Source organism: Trachurus japonicus, chromosome 7 (assembly GCF_045865225.1).
Source record: "Trachurus japonicus isolate A0001 chromosome 7, Traja_1.0".
Lineage (NCBI taxonomy): Eukaryota > Metazoa > Chordata > Actinopteri > Carangiformes > Carangidae > Trachurus > Trachurus japonicus.
In genome coordinates, this window is record NC_140913.1 from 6682743 (window position 1) to 6699178 (window position 16436).

The 16436-nt window shown below is 42.1% G+C and overlaps 2 protein-coding genes across 2 annotated transcripts; both read right to left on the reverse strand.

Moving 5' to 3' along the window:
• Positions 1–398: 398 nt before the first annotated feature.
• On the reverse strand, positions 399–4600 carry LOC146984100 (uncharacterized). Its single transcript, XM_085783069.1, has 3 exons — positions 4530–4600; positions 3276–3804; positions 399–1355 (listed from the first exon to the last, which is right to left on the reverse strand). The coding sequence occupies exons 2-3, from the start codon at positions 3789–3791 to the stop codon at positions 1023–1025; spliced, it is 849 nt and encodes a 282-aa protein (XP_085639195.1). The 5' UTR covers positions 3792–3804; positions 4530–4600; the 3' UTR covers positions 399–1022.
• Positions 4601–7256: 2656 nt separating this feature from the next.
• Positions 7257–14593, reverse strand: lrif1 (ligand dependent nuclear receptor interacting factor 1). Its single transcript, XM_085780976.1, has 3 exons — positions 13850–14593; positions 9624–11250; positions 7257–8162 (listed from the first exon to the last, which is right to left on the reverse strand). Exons 1-3 carry the CDS (start codon positions 13864–13866, stop codon positions 7446–7448), a joined length of 2361 nt encoding a protein of 786 aa, XP_085637102.1. The 5' UTR covers positions 13867–14593; the 3' UTR covers positions 7257–7445.
• Between the last annotated feature and the right edge of the window lie 1843 nt (positions 14594–16436).

Sequence of the window (16436 nt, forward strand, 5' to 3'; positions counted from 1 at the left end):
TATGTGCGCAGTATTTTAATACAGCTACAATAACCATGTTTCAGTAGGCTATTTGGTAATGGGAAGTGCCAAGTTATACTTTTATTTGGGAGACAAAAAAGGAACAGTGTTTTGTCACCATCATCTGGACCAAAATCCTGTATCTGATCTGATATGTCTCTTCAATTATAAGTAAAAATATAAATTCATCCATCACAAGTTGTATAATTATTTCTTCTCTAGTTCTTAATAGACTAATAAAATCAACATACAGTAATACATTTCAAGACACACGATGACATGAAACTTATAATCAGTCTTTATTGAAATATATATAGTAAAAATTATGCACATTAGCTTTACAGTGAGTAACAAATAGCTTGTTTTGTACATTTCTGTTGATACCATAGACTGCCCACATAGACCATTCATTCTTGAACTCAGAAACAGTATGTGTGACATTAATAATCTTGAGTAAAGGTCCACTTCAGCGCTTTTACTTGCATAGCACAGACCATCACCCGTACTTTGGTTTATAAGGGTGAGCGTGAGGATATGTATAGCAAGCTATGGCGCAGGCATTTATTTAACACCTGTTGGTGTTTATTAAACGCCTGATCGCTTAAGCATCAGATACATTCTGACTCTCTGCAGGCACATTAAAGGAATAATAGCTATGTAGCTGGACTTCATCTGAATGAAATACTTCTTTTAGGATTTTCTTTTATTTTGATGGTTTCATGCAGTTGCATTGAACAACTGAGCATATCTCCTGCAGCCTTTGTGGTCCGTATTAAATATAAACAATAAAACAATACAGGTTCAGGCTGGCTATTTATATGCAAACTCAATTTCCAAAAGTAAAAAACTAAATTTGTCACGATTTATTTTGTTTATGCTGGTCATTACGCAAGCGTAACTCTCAAAGACACTCACTCAACTAGTTACATTCACATTGCTGGAAGTTGCTGAAACTTATTGTGAGATTAGTTTTTGCAGAACCAAAGTTTCATTGCTGTCGTTCAGTCCAACTACTGTATTCATCATATACCATGACCATTAGCTTCCTCCTGTCGGAGTTTGGCCCTCAATTTGCCGATCTTCTCCTCTTTAGCCAGCTGCTCAAAGTCCACCTCCATCTGCATTGATGTGGAGGCACAAGCTGCACCCAGGGGCTCACTGCTGGTGCTGCTTTGGTTTCCTTCAGCGCTGTCGATTTGCATATTAGTGTCCATGTCTGGCTCCAGGGTTGTTGCTCCCTCTGCTGCCTGTTGTCCTTCAGCATCCTTGTGACTGTGGTCGTCCACCTTGTGCGCACTCCCAGTAGACTGAGGCACGGAGCGAGCTGTCACTTCACATGTGATGTGTTGCTTCTCCTGCGCAAGATGCAAATATGTGTTATGTAATGTTTCTGCTCATTTTTATAGTCATGGTACATGATAATCAAAATACACTGCAGAGATATACACAACAATGAGGTAGAACTGTAAACATCATTCATGCTAAACATCACCTTAAGGCGCTTATTTTGCTTTTCCACTAGCCCTAGTACCTGGTACCAGGTGCCATTTTTAGTACCTCCTCGGCCCTGGTTCCAAGTGAGCCGAAGCAATACTAAAACGTGACGTCAGCCGACTGCCTTCTAGCCTCGTAAACCAGCCGCTCCCGGAAATGCAATTCATTTCATTTCTGAGGGAGAGTCTGGCCTCATCCCCGTTGTAAGCGTTTGGGGTGGGCGGGACCTGGGTGGGAGTAGTAGCGTTGACAGACAACCCCATTCAGCCAATCAGCAAGTTGGTGTAGTGACGGGGCTTTGCACCAGTCGGTCCATGATTGGCCAACGTGCTGTGTCAATCACAGCGGCGACGTTGATTGGCTCGGCCTTCTGAGGGTTTCAGGCCAAACGCTTACAACGGGGATGAGGCCAGACTCTCCCTCAGAAATGAAATGAATTGCATATCCGGGAGCGGCCGGTTTACGAGGCTAACTGCCTTCCACTGATTGGACAGAGCGTCCTCACTGGGAGAGTGTGAGCGCTACGTCCTACATGAGAATCAAACCCGGAAATTTCAAAAACACAGCGACAACAGCGCTCGCTGATCTGTACCGAGTCAAATGATGCTGTGTGTAAAACCACGCTGTGGTCTGTAATCGAGGTGCAGACGAGTGAGTTTGGAGCTGACGAGCGGATCGAAAAAAGAGAAGCGGACAATGCGGCCCCGCGATCGCCTCCGCGATCCCCCCCTGTGCCGCCCCTGCCCCCGCTGTGGAGGTACTAGAAGAACTCAGCTGTAGTGGAAAAGCACCTTTACTGAGCCGAGCCGTGCTGTGAAAGTGTAGTGGAAAAGCGCCGTTAGATGCCCTATTTTAGACTGTAATTGCTATGGACAGTATCATGTTTCCTGGACTATTGTACATTATACTTTTTAAAGTACATTTTCCACATTTTGTTTTCACTGTGTCTCATGTCTTATCAATGTGGTGGCCATTTTCATTAAGCAAGGTATTAGTTAGACAGAAGAAGTCGCACCACCTTGAAGTTGAAAGGGATAGGGATATTTTGCAAATTCACCCATTGCCGTAATCCCTATAGTTTTAGGAGTAGGTTCGTTACCTTTAATTGTCGGTGCAAGCTATTTTTTGGATTGGTGGAGCAGAGCTGCAAGCTGCTCAGAGCTACGCTACGGAGGCTGATGGGATTTCTTGTTTTCCCTCATCAAACTCATCAAATACACAATCCAACAACTCCAAAACGCTCTCGTGGACATTGTGACCTGCACATTCACCACGCTATCAAATAATAATGGAACATTACGAGACAGAGTTGTTTTCGAGGTAAATGCAAAGCCGGTGTCGTACCGAAAAAGAGACTGCTGGCAAAAAAACTGCTCCCGACGGGAACGCGCATCAGCGGTTTTGCATGAATTTTCCTCGAAAACAACTCTGTCTCGTAACGTTACATTATTATGTCATAGCGTGGTGAATGTGCAGGTCACAACTTGTCAATGAGTTTGATGCCAAGAAATCCCATTAGCCTCCATAGCGTAGCTCTGAGCAGCTCGTGGCTCTGCTCTGCCGTTCTAAAAATAGCTTGCACTGACAATTAAAGGTAACAAACCTACTGCTAAAACTACAGGGATTATGACAATGAGGCGAATTTGCCAAAATGTTGAAATATCCCTTTAATTGAACTGTGACTGAGAAAAACCCTGTGTCAGTGTACCCTCATCTGACTATTAACGCAGAAGAATCTTATTTTTAAGTTATTTTTAAGGCTAAATGTAATGTGACATTACCTGGTGCTGGCTTTTAGATGATAACATTGATGTTTGTGGCTCAGGTGTCTGTTTTTGCCTCTGGCTTCCACCGGGCTTCCTGATGGACAGGTAAATGTTCCCATGATAGATGACCACAGCATCCCGGTGCTTCTGGGGTGCCAAGGCCTGATCTGATGATGATGAGTTGGGGGATCTCTGTGCAGAGACCGTATTCCCGGGCATTTCCTTCAGCACCTCATAAGCTGTGTGGTTAGAGGAGACAAAGGACATTCGTAGGCTACCTTGTGCAGGCTGGAACTCTCTGCCCAGGACTGAGGACATGTTTTCTACTGCTTTCTGCCCTTTCTTCCGCAGGGTTACCGGACAGATCCATACGACTTCTGGAGAGCCTGTGAGGTTTTGCGTGGGGCCTTCAGAGTCAGACAGAGGGTTGCCCATTCTCCTGAGCACTGAGTTTGGTAAACTCCTCAGAGGGACGTTCTTCACCTCCGCCTCTGCTGGGATGTAGATTTCCAGTCTGCCAAGGAGATCCATGTTCTGTGTTTTCCTGAGTAGACAAAGAAGTTGTCATTTTAGATGCAGCCTTAAAGGGATAGTTCAACATTTTGGCAAATTGGCCCATTGCCATAATCGCTATAGTCATAGCAGTAGGTTCATTACCTTCAGAACGGCGGAGCGGTGCAGCAGGCTTCTCAGAGCTACGCTATGGAGGCTAAAGGAATTTCTTGGTTTCCCTCATCAAACTCATAAAATACACAATCCAACAACTCCTAAACGCTGTCGTGGACAAGTTGTGAGCTGCACATTCATTGTAAATTCATGCAAAACCGCTGATACGAGTTGCGTTCAGGGACAGTTTTTCAGCAAGCAGACTCTGTATTTACCTCGAAAACGGCTCCTGCTGCTCCGCTCCGCCGTTCTAAAAATAGCTTGCACCGACAAATAAAGGTAACGAACCTATGACTATAGCGATTATGGTAATGGGCCAATTTGCCAAAATGTTGAACTATCCCCTTTAACAGAGACAGTTTTAAACACACGGGTTCCCATCACAAATATTTATGAACATGTATTGTTTCTACCCCGGGTAACGTTGCCTAGTTTCCCCCTAACTACCCGAGACCTCGGAGTTTGTCCCCTGATTTCAATGTGTTCTGCGTTTACACTGCGACCGTGACGTAGCTTAGTAGCCTAAAGGCGGAGCGATGTTTCTTTTATCACCAGCCGAGTTAATATCAGACAAAAGTTGTTACTTTTGTCAATATAGCCTACCTCGAAGAGTCACGGTGTCCAGATTTAAAACCCACACTCGTAGTTTCGTTTCTAGGCTTGTTTCTTTTCCCAGGAAGTACAACCGGATATCCGCCGCCGAGGTTTTCAGAATAAAAGCGACCACGACAAATCTCGGAACTGCAAATACAACAAGCTTCATGTTATTTTCCTGAATGAAAATGCAACTGAAACCATCTTAAAGACGACACCTCTTTAGTGTTTTTTGTTGTTGTTTTTTTTTACTTTATTGAAGAATATAGGCAGTACCCAAGACCAACTCAAATCTCTGCTTGAACTGTTCATAACGTGCTGATCTAAAACCAAAGCAACAGATAAGTTTGAAACAAACAATAACAGTCTTGTATGATTATTAAATGTGATAAACTGAAAATAGACAAAGGTTGGCAAACATTACAATATTTTTAGGCTGCAATGCAAAAACAGACAAGTATCAATATGAAATCAATCCAACACCTACACAGTAATGATTTCTGCAGTCTATATTTTACAAGACTTGTTTCAACCACAGGATTCATTTGCACCAGTGACTTGGTCAAATCTACATCTTCAAACATGGTATGGCATTTATGACATGTCCCTGTTTTACACAATTTTAAACATTTATAAACCATAGCTTTTCAGTGACGGGGAAATAACTTATTTGTAAACTTCTCTTGTGGTCCACACATCAGTTGTTAAGTGATAGTTTAACATTTTGGCAAATTGGCCTATTGCCATAATCCCTATAGTTTTAGGAGTAGGTTCATCACCTTTAATTGTCGGTGCAAGCCGTTTTAAGATCGGCGGGGCAGACGTGAGTGTGAATTTGCCAAAATGTTGAACTATCCCTTTAAGTGCATAGACCAGTCTGTGAAGACTGTTTGCTCTGCTGTTTAAGTCAGGTGAGGAGAGTTTGGTTTGTCTGTGACCTTTCAACATATTGAAAGGGGAGGTAGGTCGTGTGCTTTGTATGCTGGGACGTACGGTGGCCCTTAGAACTTAAATGCAAACACACGAAAACACAAGGTATTCTGTAATCTTCATCATCAACATATGCGCTGCAAATAACACATTCCAGTGTGCATGAATGTATTATATCATAGACAATTGAGTATCTTTGAATATAAAACATCCATGCATGTCCTGAATTTGTTTTCTGCATTTAATTGTGTTTTGTCTTTTGCATGTATTCTTGTGTGATGAGCTCTCAGGACCCCCATGGGTATGCTTTCATTGTTTTATTGTGCCACTGACACATCACCACACTATTAAATCATATTTTCAATCAACATAATCCTAAAGGAAAAGGGAGTCAACTTATAATTAGGTATGTTCTGACCCCTGTAGAAATATCAAAAGAAATATATTAGACGATTTAAACTATTCTTTTGTCCCATGCAGTCCGGCTGAACAACAGAAAATCTCCTGCTGTCTTTGAGACACGTAGTGGACACAATAAAAAGGGTTTAATGTTTATATTTTAAGCCACTTGAGTGAAAAGAAATATTAATATTTTGCATTTTTTGCATTTCCATTGAGCAAGAGAACAAAGAATGAGAGTTGGGTCCACAGGTGCTTTCAGTAGTAGTAGTTTTGGATTTCAGTAAAAAACTCAACTTTGACTGATAAATGTTCCACAGCCGTAAAACTGAAAAAGGAATTTTTGATCATACCATGGCCATTGTAGATGTAAATGAAAAAAAGAAAAATTCACAATTACAAGTACACAAAACTGTGACGTGATCACAGGCCTCTCACAGCCATGCCCCAAGCCCCACCCACATGGACACACCAACCAATTTGCAGGATTTGGTCAGTCACTTAAAGGTGTACAGAAAAGAAAACTGAATTTGAGCCCACTCTGGATCATAAAATTAATGTGATAACTCATCTTTCAGACGATGTAGGCCAAACTTTGTGCAAAATTCTATTTTTGAGTAAATCCGGGATGAAAGTGTGTTTTTTTTTTTTCGCATTGGATAATGCAGGCGCACGGATTATACCAGCCTGTACACGATTCATCAGCCACTGATATTGATCCGTCATCCGTCATTCAAACGTCTGAGACACGCACACACACGGAGCTCGGGCTCGCCCCAAGCTTTGAATATCCCGCCCGCTCGATAACGACCAATCAAATTCATTTTCCTTACTCGGGTAAACTCGTGTTGCAGCTTGTGACAACTCGGCGCGACAAACAGGACAAACGGCCATTTCTGTACACCTTTAAAAAACAGCCAGCCAATAACAGGAGAGGCTTGGAGTCTCACCTCAAATGAAACACTGTTAAAGTGGACAATAGAGCAGACCTGATTATCATATTTTGATAATCGAATATTCACGGACATAAAATTGATCATAATCGAAGCTTGGACGGCCAGGGGGTGCGGGATCGTAACGTCTGACAGGGGGGCGGAAATAATGAAAGTAATGGCAAACAAACACTGCATATCTCCAAAATCAGGCAGCTTTCCAGGATGCCAAGTAGCCTACTCATTTTAATGTAACAATTGCTGATGACAACCAGTGTCAAAAAGGAAAAAAGGAACAAAAAAAAAACAATCGATCACGATCAACGAACAAAGCTTCAAAGCTTCGATTTTTTGGGGTCAGCCCTAGTGGACACTATGGGTCCTTTCATTGTAACTGGTTAACAGGTGTAGAAAAACTCACATCAGTAATTGAACAATATGATGCTGTTGTGAGTTAAAATTCAATGTCAGTGTTAAAAAAAACAGTAATTAATTGAACAGTTTAGAGAAAGGGTTATCCTAAGCAGCAGTAATATAATAAAGAGATTAGAACAAAAGTTTTATGTTAGAATATTAGTTCAAATATTAAGTGTTTCTTGTCTCAGCTCACGCTGTTGTTCATCAATTCTAGCGACACCTCTTTCTCTATATGTTCTTAGAGTCTTTAGATGTGTTTGTGTCTTTTCCGTTCAGGAGAGTGTAGCGATGTTGTCATTGAGCTCTTACAGGATGGAACCTTGCCCTTAGCTGTGACAAAGCTGACGGTTGTTTTCCCATCTTTTCTTGAAATCTTTGTTTTGATCCATTTTTTGCTTGTGTGCTCCGTCATCCACACCCCACCGTCGGGCTCCTCCAACCTTGCGCTGGACTTTCCTGCAGGCTCCAGAGAACCGGGGACGCAACATGGACACGTCGTGCGTTTCCTTGTCCTTCCTATTCTCGTGACGTTTGTGTTCAGATCAGCACAAGTCTGAGTATGTTGCTGGACGTGTGTGAGCTGTAACTCGGGGATACTGCTGGCATCTGTGCTGGGAAAATCCTCATCTATTGGTTCTACGTAGCCAATCATTGATGAGTTTTCAGAATCAAGTGATGCTCCGTTGAGTGGACTCTGACCCAAGTGGCACTCATCTGTCAAAGCAGGGGGAGTTTGTTGTTTGTTACCAGGACTACAAAGCTCCTGTGAACAAAGCTCTGAGCTCACGGAGTCGCTCTTTAGAGGCTCTGCGGGGACAGTCCAGGCTGCGGCTTCATCAATCCTCTGCAGGCAGATTCTCACGTCATCTGTGATACCGAACATCTGCCTCAGCCGATGGTCAGATATCTGACAGGGTTCTGGCGCCGGTGAAGACGTCCAGCTGGGTGCAGGGTCTAGAACACACTGCAAAGAAAAGATGCAATACATAAGAACAGTGCATAAAGATCTAATGATGGTGTAACGTGTCTTGTAGACGAGGCTGTGGCTCAGGAAGTTGAGTGGGTTGTCCACAGAACACAAGGTTGATGGCTCAATCCCCAGGTTCCTCCTGTCCATGTGTTAATGTGTCCTTGTATGTGTGAATGTGACTATTAGTATTTGAGGGGTCACCATCACCCCGTTTACACCTGGCATTAACATGCGTTTTCAGTGATCAGATTGCAATCAGACAGGGCTTGACCACATGAAAGTACAAGTGTAAACGCACCCAAGACACATTAGCTGCATTTACATGCAGTGTTTTCCTCAATCTGATTGAATAAGATTATTTTAATCTGATTGAATAAGAATCAGAATGAATAATCCACTCTATCAACCCAATCCACTCTATTCATCCGTTTATATGCAGCATCAAGCTGATTATCAATCAGCGTAGAGTACCTCTTTCTATCCGATCGGAAATTTGATCAGATCCAGGGGTGAATCAGATCCGCTAAGGTGTTTACATGAGACACTTTGAATCTAATTGACCTATTAATCTGATTATAAATAGGATTTTTGGATTTATGTAAATGCAGCTAGTGAGGACAGATTGTAATCCGATTGGCCAAACCACCTCTGAAGGTGGTCAGGGACGCATTGGGACCTCAGTAACACAAGGTTATGTGTCCTGTATCCGCATACAACTACGCAGGCGGAAATACTTATACTATTTTTCTTTTTTCCTGTTTAATTTACCCACGCAAATATGTGATTGGATCTCAATGTGGACACTGGAGACGCATGTTAATGCCAGGTGTAAACAGGGTGCAAGACTGGGAAAGACCTATAAAAACACAGCCCTTTGACCACTGAAATAAAAGGTTTAAGTTAGAAATAATTGTTATTGATTTTAAAGCAGAAGTAAGCGGAATGTTTGTGTTAATATAAGTCTTAAATAGTTATATCTTCTGACGGCAATCACTTATATAGAGTGTTTGGTCTGAAACACGGGTCTGTCTGTCACTCTGCTCTGCTGTAAGCCGAGGAGAAAACTTTCCTTGTATCCTACAACCTTTATCCAATGAGGAGAGAGAACGGCATAAAGGGGCGGTCCTCTCTGTGTGTGCAGCCAAGGGATGCGCGTGAATGTGGTGACGTAGGGACGAGGGCGGGGACTGCTAACTCCATTGGCTGACAAGAAGTTAGCCAAAACCACCGGATCGCTTACTTCTGCTTTAAATAACGTCACCCAGGTCTATCTGCTCCACAGTAGCTCTTTAGGTTAAATAGACTCTTTCTCTTGTTGCAGTTTCTCTAATACTCTCTATTTTATGTCATTGTAAATGAAGATATTTGGGTTTTGAACTGTGAGTCAGAGAAAATAAAATAAAATTTAAATTGTCACCTTGAAATTCTAAAAAAAAACTGTGTTACAGCCCTCACCTCCATTTTGTGGGAGTCCTGTTCCTGGGGGGGTGCTCCACCGCTGTGGTCAGAGGTGCTGGGATCTACAGGACTATCTGTTTCCATGTCAACTTTCATCATCTCCACCTGTTGGGTGGAGTTGGTCTGTTGAGCCTTGGTGTTTGAGCCCACATCAACATGGCTGTTCATCACTGCTGAACCATAAACATCCTTGCCGTCGCTGCCACTTCCACCCCCCAGCCTCCGCTCTTCTGTCCCGCAGTCTGAGCTGCTCGGTCCTGCATCTTCTATTTCCTTCTCAGGAACCTTCTGAGTCTTTAGTCTCTCGTCTTGTGTCGACGCTGCCTCAGACACGGGTGGAATATACGACACAAATATGACATTGTCATCATCCTGCTGACAGACAGTTGACAACTTAACTGATGCCTGATCATCATCATCATCATCATCGTCACAAAGATCTATCACATCTGCCTCATTTGGATGAATGATTCTGACATCCTGTTGTGTTTGAGCTGCATTTGGCTGCCGAGACGGTTGTTTTGTGGCTAAGAGGCTTTTGATGAATTGATAACTTTCTGTTGCTGTGCTTTTTTCCATTTCAACTGGTCGGCTGCATTTTTTGGCCTCGAAAAAGACCTTCCCGTCGCACACGACCACAGCGTTGTCCTGCCCTTGTCCGCTTCCTTGACTTGTCTGAGAGCTTTTTTCAATCCTGTCATGGAGCTTGGTTGTGCTTTCTCTGGCTGCCAGAGTTCGAAGTATCTCTGACATGACAGGATATGGATCACATGGTTTCAGAATTGGAGCCGATGTGGTGTCCTCTTCTTCAATAACCCACTTTATAGGGCTGTTGGGCCTTTGTGAGACCCTCGGAACCAATTTTAGCAATGATTTTGATCCTTTTGTCGGGAGCTCACATGAAGTCTTGGGAATTGGGTTGAGTGAGGGATGTGTAGAATGACTTGGTGGGGTAACACCTTGTTTCGCTGTAGTAGTAACACCTTGTTTCGCTGTAGTAGTAACACCTTGTTTCGCTGTAGGTACTCGCAGCACATAAAGCGTATGGGATGGTCCTGAACCTGAGGAGGAGCCAGCTGACGATGTAGAAATCTGTTTCTTAATCAGCTCAGACAGGCCAGATGCTGGGACTGTTTGGACTTGTGCCTTTGGCGGCGTCTGGAAGCGTTGTCCACTAGGGAGTGTTGGAGATTTCAACATCACTGGGACCTGACTTGGAAGTCTTACTAAGTTTGTTCCAGGCTTTGGTAATACAGGTACACTGGTCCGTACTTTTACAATCTTTTGCTGTGGTGGAGCCTGTTGCTTTGGTGGAGCCTGCTGCTTTGGTGGATCCTTCTTTATCAAAGTACAAGGATCCACTCTAGGCAAGATTTTCACAATGGAAACCTGCTTCCTGACCACTTGCTCTATGGTAGAAGGACTTAATGCCCTTTTTACCGTCTGTACAGGAGCTGAGGGAACATTTGTAGTAACAGCTTTCTGTGCCGTACAAGCAGGTCTGGGTTTGTTTGCCTGATATTTGAAAAACTGCCCGTTGACCATGCGTACAGGAACGAGTTTCATAATGTTTTTTCCATCGGCTCCAACAGCAGGCAATGCCTGATAAAAGACACCGGTCCCACTGAAAGAAAAACAAACAAACAAACAGAAACAGAAAACGTCAGGTGAGAGACTGTCTGAAAATGACAAATGGCAATATTCCTAAATAAAACAGGCCTGGATCTTTACAGTACTGTGGTAGTGCAAGGAGAAAAGTACAACATTTGGGGAAACACACTTATAATGCTGCAGGTATAATGATGAAATGAATGGATATAGACCCTGCTTGTGTATCAACACAGCACATATGTGGGTATGGTTTCTGTCCAGCTGAGTGGCAATGTTATCCAGGTTATTTTGGATTTCCAGGTCTTGTCTTAACTGCCATAGTTTAATATAGACTATGTTTACATGCAGTCAATAACATTTTTATAACCGGAATATTAGCAACCCCATAACCCAGTTGCGCACGGCCAATATGCTTATATTCCGGTTTTTAAAAACTTGGAAATGACCCCTGGGTTACTCTTTTTCTAACCTGAATATTTGGTCATGTATACACCTATTGGGATATCCCCATCGAAAGGAACATTAATTTGTGTTCTGCGCATTCTATTCACAATTTTGAGTACAGGAACTACTTGTTGTAAACTATACAAATTATACCTGTGCCAGGAATTTAATCAGCACCTTTTAAACTTCTAATAAATATATAAATAAATAATCTGTGCCCATCGCTTTTATTTGAGAATTCACAGTAGGCTAACTAACTATTCTCTCGATCAATGGAGGAGAGTGTGGTGAAAGCCAATCTCCGGATGCGGGTGGAGGAGTCAAGCGTTGACCTAAATAAGCACACTTTAACAACAAAGCCCAAAAACCCGCAACCCACGACTACCAACATTTATAAGCAACTTCACAGAAAAACAAGCCCAAAGTCGCTTATAATAAGCGGACTTGGCAACTGTGCTGCTGCTGTTGTTGTTGTTGTCCGTACGTTACTGTTTTGATCAAGATATCCCAATTGATTACAATTACCATGTATACATACAGGAATAACCCTGTTTGCTCACGCATGTAAACGGGTAATTCCGAATCTTTCAGAAACCGGAATATTGACTGCATACAAACATAGTCATAGTTTTAACAGGGTAACTAGATTCATGGTGAATAGTAACTGCAAGAATATCACACTGAAATTAATCTTAATTTGGATCAACTTTCTCCATGATTCATGAACATAACCAACTGAAATCAAATGAACTCCAGATTTAAAAAAAAAATAAAAAAATAAAAATTACAATTAACAACAATGGTTACTGCTATAAAAAAGAGTGGTGCCAAAACAGGCAGTACACATTTCTGACTAACTGTTGATTGTTTTGTTTGACTATATGTATCTACTTTTTCATGTTGCCTCTTTTTAGACTACGGTATAGCCTACTGTATGGCACACACACTTATACGTGCACATTTGCGGGTAAGAATCAAACCCAGGCAACTGTGGTACCAACTACACCTAAGTGGAATGGAGTGGGCCACAAAAATGCCCATAACATGCAGATGTATGGGACATATTAATGCAATGGTTATAATCATAACTATTTAACGTGTATGTTTTTATATAGCTGCAGCAATCAGCTCCTTTCATTGTGCTGCAGAGCAAAGCAGTTTTTTTTTTTTATCACACCTCCTGATGCAATCATTTACACATGCACACCCTGACACACCCTGCTGGAGGTGGAATGGGTGGAAGAATGTTGTTTCTGCTGGACGGACTAATTTTCCTTCGGCTGTGAATTTAGTAATCTATCTATCTATCTATCTATCTATCTATCTATCTATCTATCTATCTATCTATCTATCTATCATGCACAGATATTAATTGTATACATTCTATTTGCATCTGCAAAATATATCTGAACAACTAAATTAATTTCAATGTTAGCCTAAAAAGTGCAGTGTAGGTTGCACGGTCTAAAAACATGGCCCCAAAAATGTCATAATGGTGGTAAAAAGTTTATACAGAAAATAGATGGCTTTATATTTAGATGGCCAGTCTAGGATGTTTTGATACAAGACTCTGATGATGCACTGATGACCATAAACCCAAGTGAGGGAAATATGGACAGACTGTGTTGTATGATATCCATATGATAGAGATTAGAGACCAGCTACCAATTTTAAAAAGCAGCCTACAAACTTTGGGGTCATTTAGAAGATTGTTACAGACCTAGTATTGTGGGAAGCTGACCAAAGTTCCTAACCAACAAAAACAATAAAATATTAAACTGCCATTGCCACAAGTCGTTTTGGCTAACTTCTTGTCAGCCGATGGAGTTAGCAGTCCCCGCCCTCGTCCCTACGTCACCACATTCACGCGCATCCCTTGGCTGCACACACAGAGAGGACCGCCCCTTTATGCTGTTCTCTCTCCTCATTGGATCAAGGTTGTAGGATACAAGGAAAGTTTTCTCCTCGGCTTACAGCAGAGCAGAGTGACTGACAGACCCGTGTTTCAGACCAAACACTCTATAGAAGTGATTGCTGTCGGAAGATATAACTATTTAAGACTTATATTACACATTTCGCTTACTTCTGCTTTAGCGGCAGCAGGATTATAATATGTCAAGACATTACTGCACATAGACATGTTAAACGTCCATATAACTGCATCCTACCTGGGAACTGGCTCCATGTTTTCAATGGTGGGTTTCTCAGCTTGTAATGTTCCCACTCGGCTTTTTAGACGTTGCGACGGTGAACTGGTAAGTGTTAACGTTAACTGGGCTTACATGGTGGACATGACAGAGTTAACCTATGGTAACGTCACGGCGCAGCTGTTATTTCCGTCGTTACTTCCGTCGTCACAGCAGCACATTAAACCGTCTGCTGCCTCGCTATGCTCATTATCTTCGAATAAATAAACTACGTTTCATTCGCGTCGATTGAATGTTTCAGCTCTATTTACTTGGGCTCTGCTTCGGCCATTTGCCCTCTCGGCTCCCGTTTCTATTAGGCGTTTGTTACACTGAACTTCCGGTCTGTTACACGGGTTGTGTTCAATGCATCAAACGGTTCATATGTTGCTTTTAACGTTGAATTCGCCAAACTGTGTCTTTTTTTTAAGCACACGGGTTTCTTAAAGAGAATAATATTTTCTCGTGTTTCTTCCAATGTCGTCTGTGTTTACTAACGCCACAGAAAAACCCCGTTTTGTACTGTTACCAAACCGTGATAGTCTCTGAACCTTCCCCGCTGCCAACTTCCGCCCAGCCATTGCATGTTCCGCTTCCGGTCTGTGAAACGTTTTGTTGTTTGTGTGATTGTTGTGACTACACCGCCACCACAGATCCTTTTATAGACAGCTGAGGAAGAATTTCTCCCTTGGGCTGTAGTTGAAGCAGCTCTACGTGTTATATTTACAAGCATATCTCCCACAACCATAGATGAGACTACTTGTGTAATCATTTCCATTGACAATTGCTTATTCTGAAGTAAAATGCGGAGCATGAGACAGTGACAGTCCAAAAGTGGCTTCCTCTGACAGCCAAAGCAATAAGAGTCTAGGCTGAAAATCAGAATTTGGGCTTTGTTCTTATTCATGCATATAAACATGGGTAGGCCTATATTAAAACGCCACGTTTAAATAGATAGATAGATAGATAGATAGATAGATAGATAGATAGATAGATAGATAGATAGATAGATAGATAGATAGATAGATAATCTGTCTGCCCCAAAGGGTAGCAGAAATTTGTCTTTGACAGGGCTCATCACTTTACATATACTCAATAGTTTAAATTCCCATTCAAGTCCCTGAAGCTTATTAATGAAAATAAAATAAATGTGGGTAGGCCTATTTTAAAAACCCCATGTTTCAATAGCAGTTTAAATTCCCATTCAAGTCTCTGGAGCTTATTAATGAAAAGAAAGGATTGGTTTCTTCACTTTATACATTTACTGTAAAATAATGTGAGATGCACACACTGCTGCTGAAAACCAAACCTGCACGACCAGAACCTCAGACCCGGTGTCACGTACAGCTCTCATCTCTGTGGCACCACAAGTCCGTGACACAAACACACACACACAGAGAAAGTAGAATAACAGACACATACTTCCACCATTTGTGCACAGCTGGAAAACCTACAAACAGTGACATTAAAAACATTATGCATCACAATAACAGGTAGGCTACCTGTCATATTCTGGGGGAGAGACATGGAAGACACAGCAAGAAAATGCTGCATTGAAGAAATGAAAAAAAAAAGCTTGTTGTTCCCCCATTTTTATTTTTGTTTTAATGCTCGATAAATGAATGAAATAAACTAAACTAAACTAAACATCTTGGTGTGTCAATTTATGGGATTGTGAGCTGTTTATGTTGTGGGAGGGGAACACTGAAGATTAAATGCCCATATATAGATAAGATAAGAATGTGCCTTTATTAATTAATTAATCCACAAAGAGAAATTCATTTGTCCATCAGCTCATCTACCCTTTGCAGCATGAAGGATCTTCTGTGTCCCTCCGTCCTGCAGCGGAGAGGAGCCATCCACCACTGCTGTTTTTTTTTTTGACCCATCAGTGTGTTATCAGTGGATGATCTGAGCTGTTCAGAATGGCCTCTACCACATCTCTCCACCACCTCCCCCAGTGTGTCCAACCTGGCTCCAATCACAGAGCCAGCTTTTCTAACTAGTTTGTCCAGTTGCCTTGGATCCCTATGTCTGATACTGCAGCACAGAACAGTGCACTTGCCACCACAGACTGGTAAAACATCTGCAGCATCTTACTGCAGATGTCAAAAGATCTGAGTTTTCCTTAACAAAAAAGAGAGGGACTAACCAGATGCAATGAAGACCCTAACCCTCTCTCTTCTCCTAATGAACTTATAACTAAAACACATAACAGTCAAGGAGTTTTTGTTGAGATACACTACACCATTGGTATGCTAAAATGATAGCAAACCAGAGAGAAGGTTACCTGTCCGTCCTGAATAATGATAACCATGATCAACATCTGCTATGGCTTAAAATTTAATGGATATACACAACAGCCTGTCTTATCTTTGTATATACACACTTCTGTGCTCAAATAGTCACCTTGAATGTTATATAGATGCTAATTAAAGAAAGACTGTCTTCACGTGGCCCACACAGGTAAATGAAGTCAGAGCTCCTGAGGCACCGCTGCCTGCCCTGCACGAGTTGCAGCAGGTATGAATGAGTGGCAGGTGCACTGAAGAACGACCTGTGACCTCTG

Coding starts and splice junctions, on each gene's coding strand:
- LOC146984100 (XM_085783069.1), bottom strand. CDS start 3,791: ATGGATCTCCTTGGCAGACTGGAAATCTACATCCCAGCAGAGGCGGAG. Junction 1,356..3,275: donor CATCTAAAAGCCAGCACCAG/GTAATGTCACAT, acceptor CATCTTGCGCAG/GAGAAGCAACACATCACATG.
- lrif1 (XM_085780976.1), bottom strand. Junction 8,163..9,623: donor AGGACTCCCACAAAATGGAG/GTGAGGGCTGTA, acceptor TTTTCTTTGCAG/TGTGTTCTAGACCCTGCACC.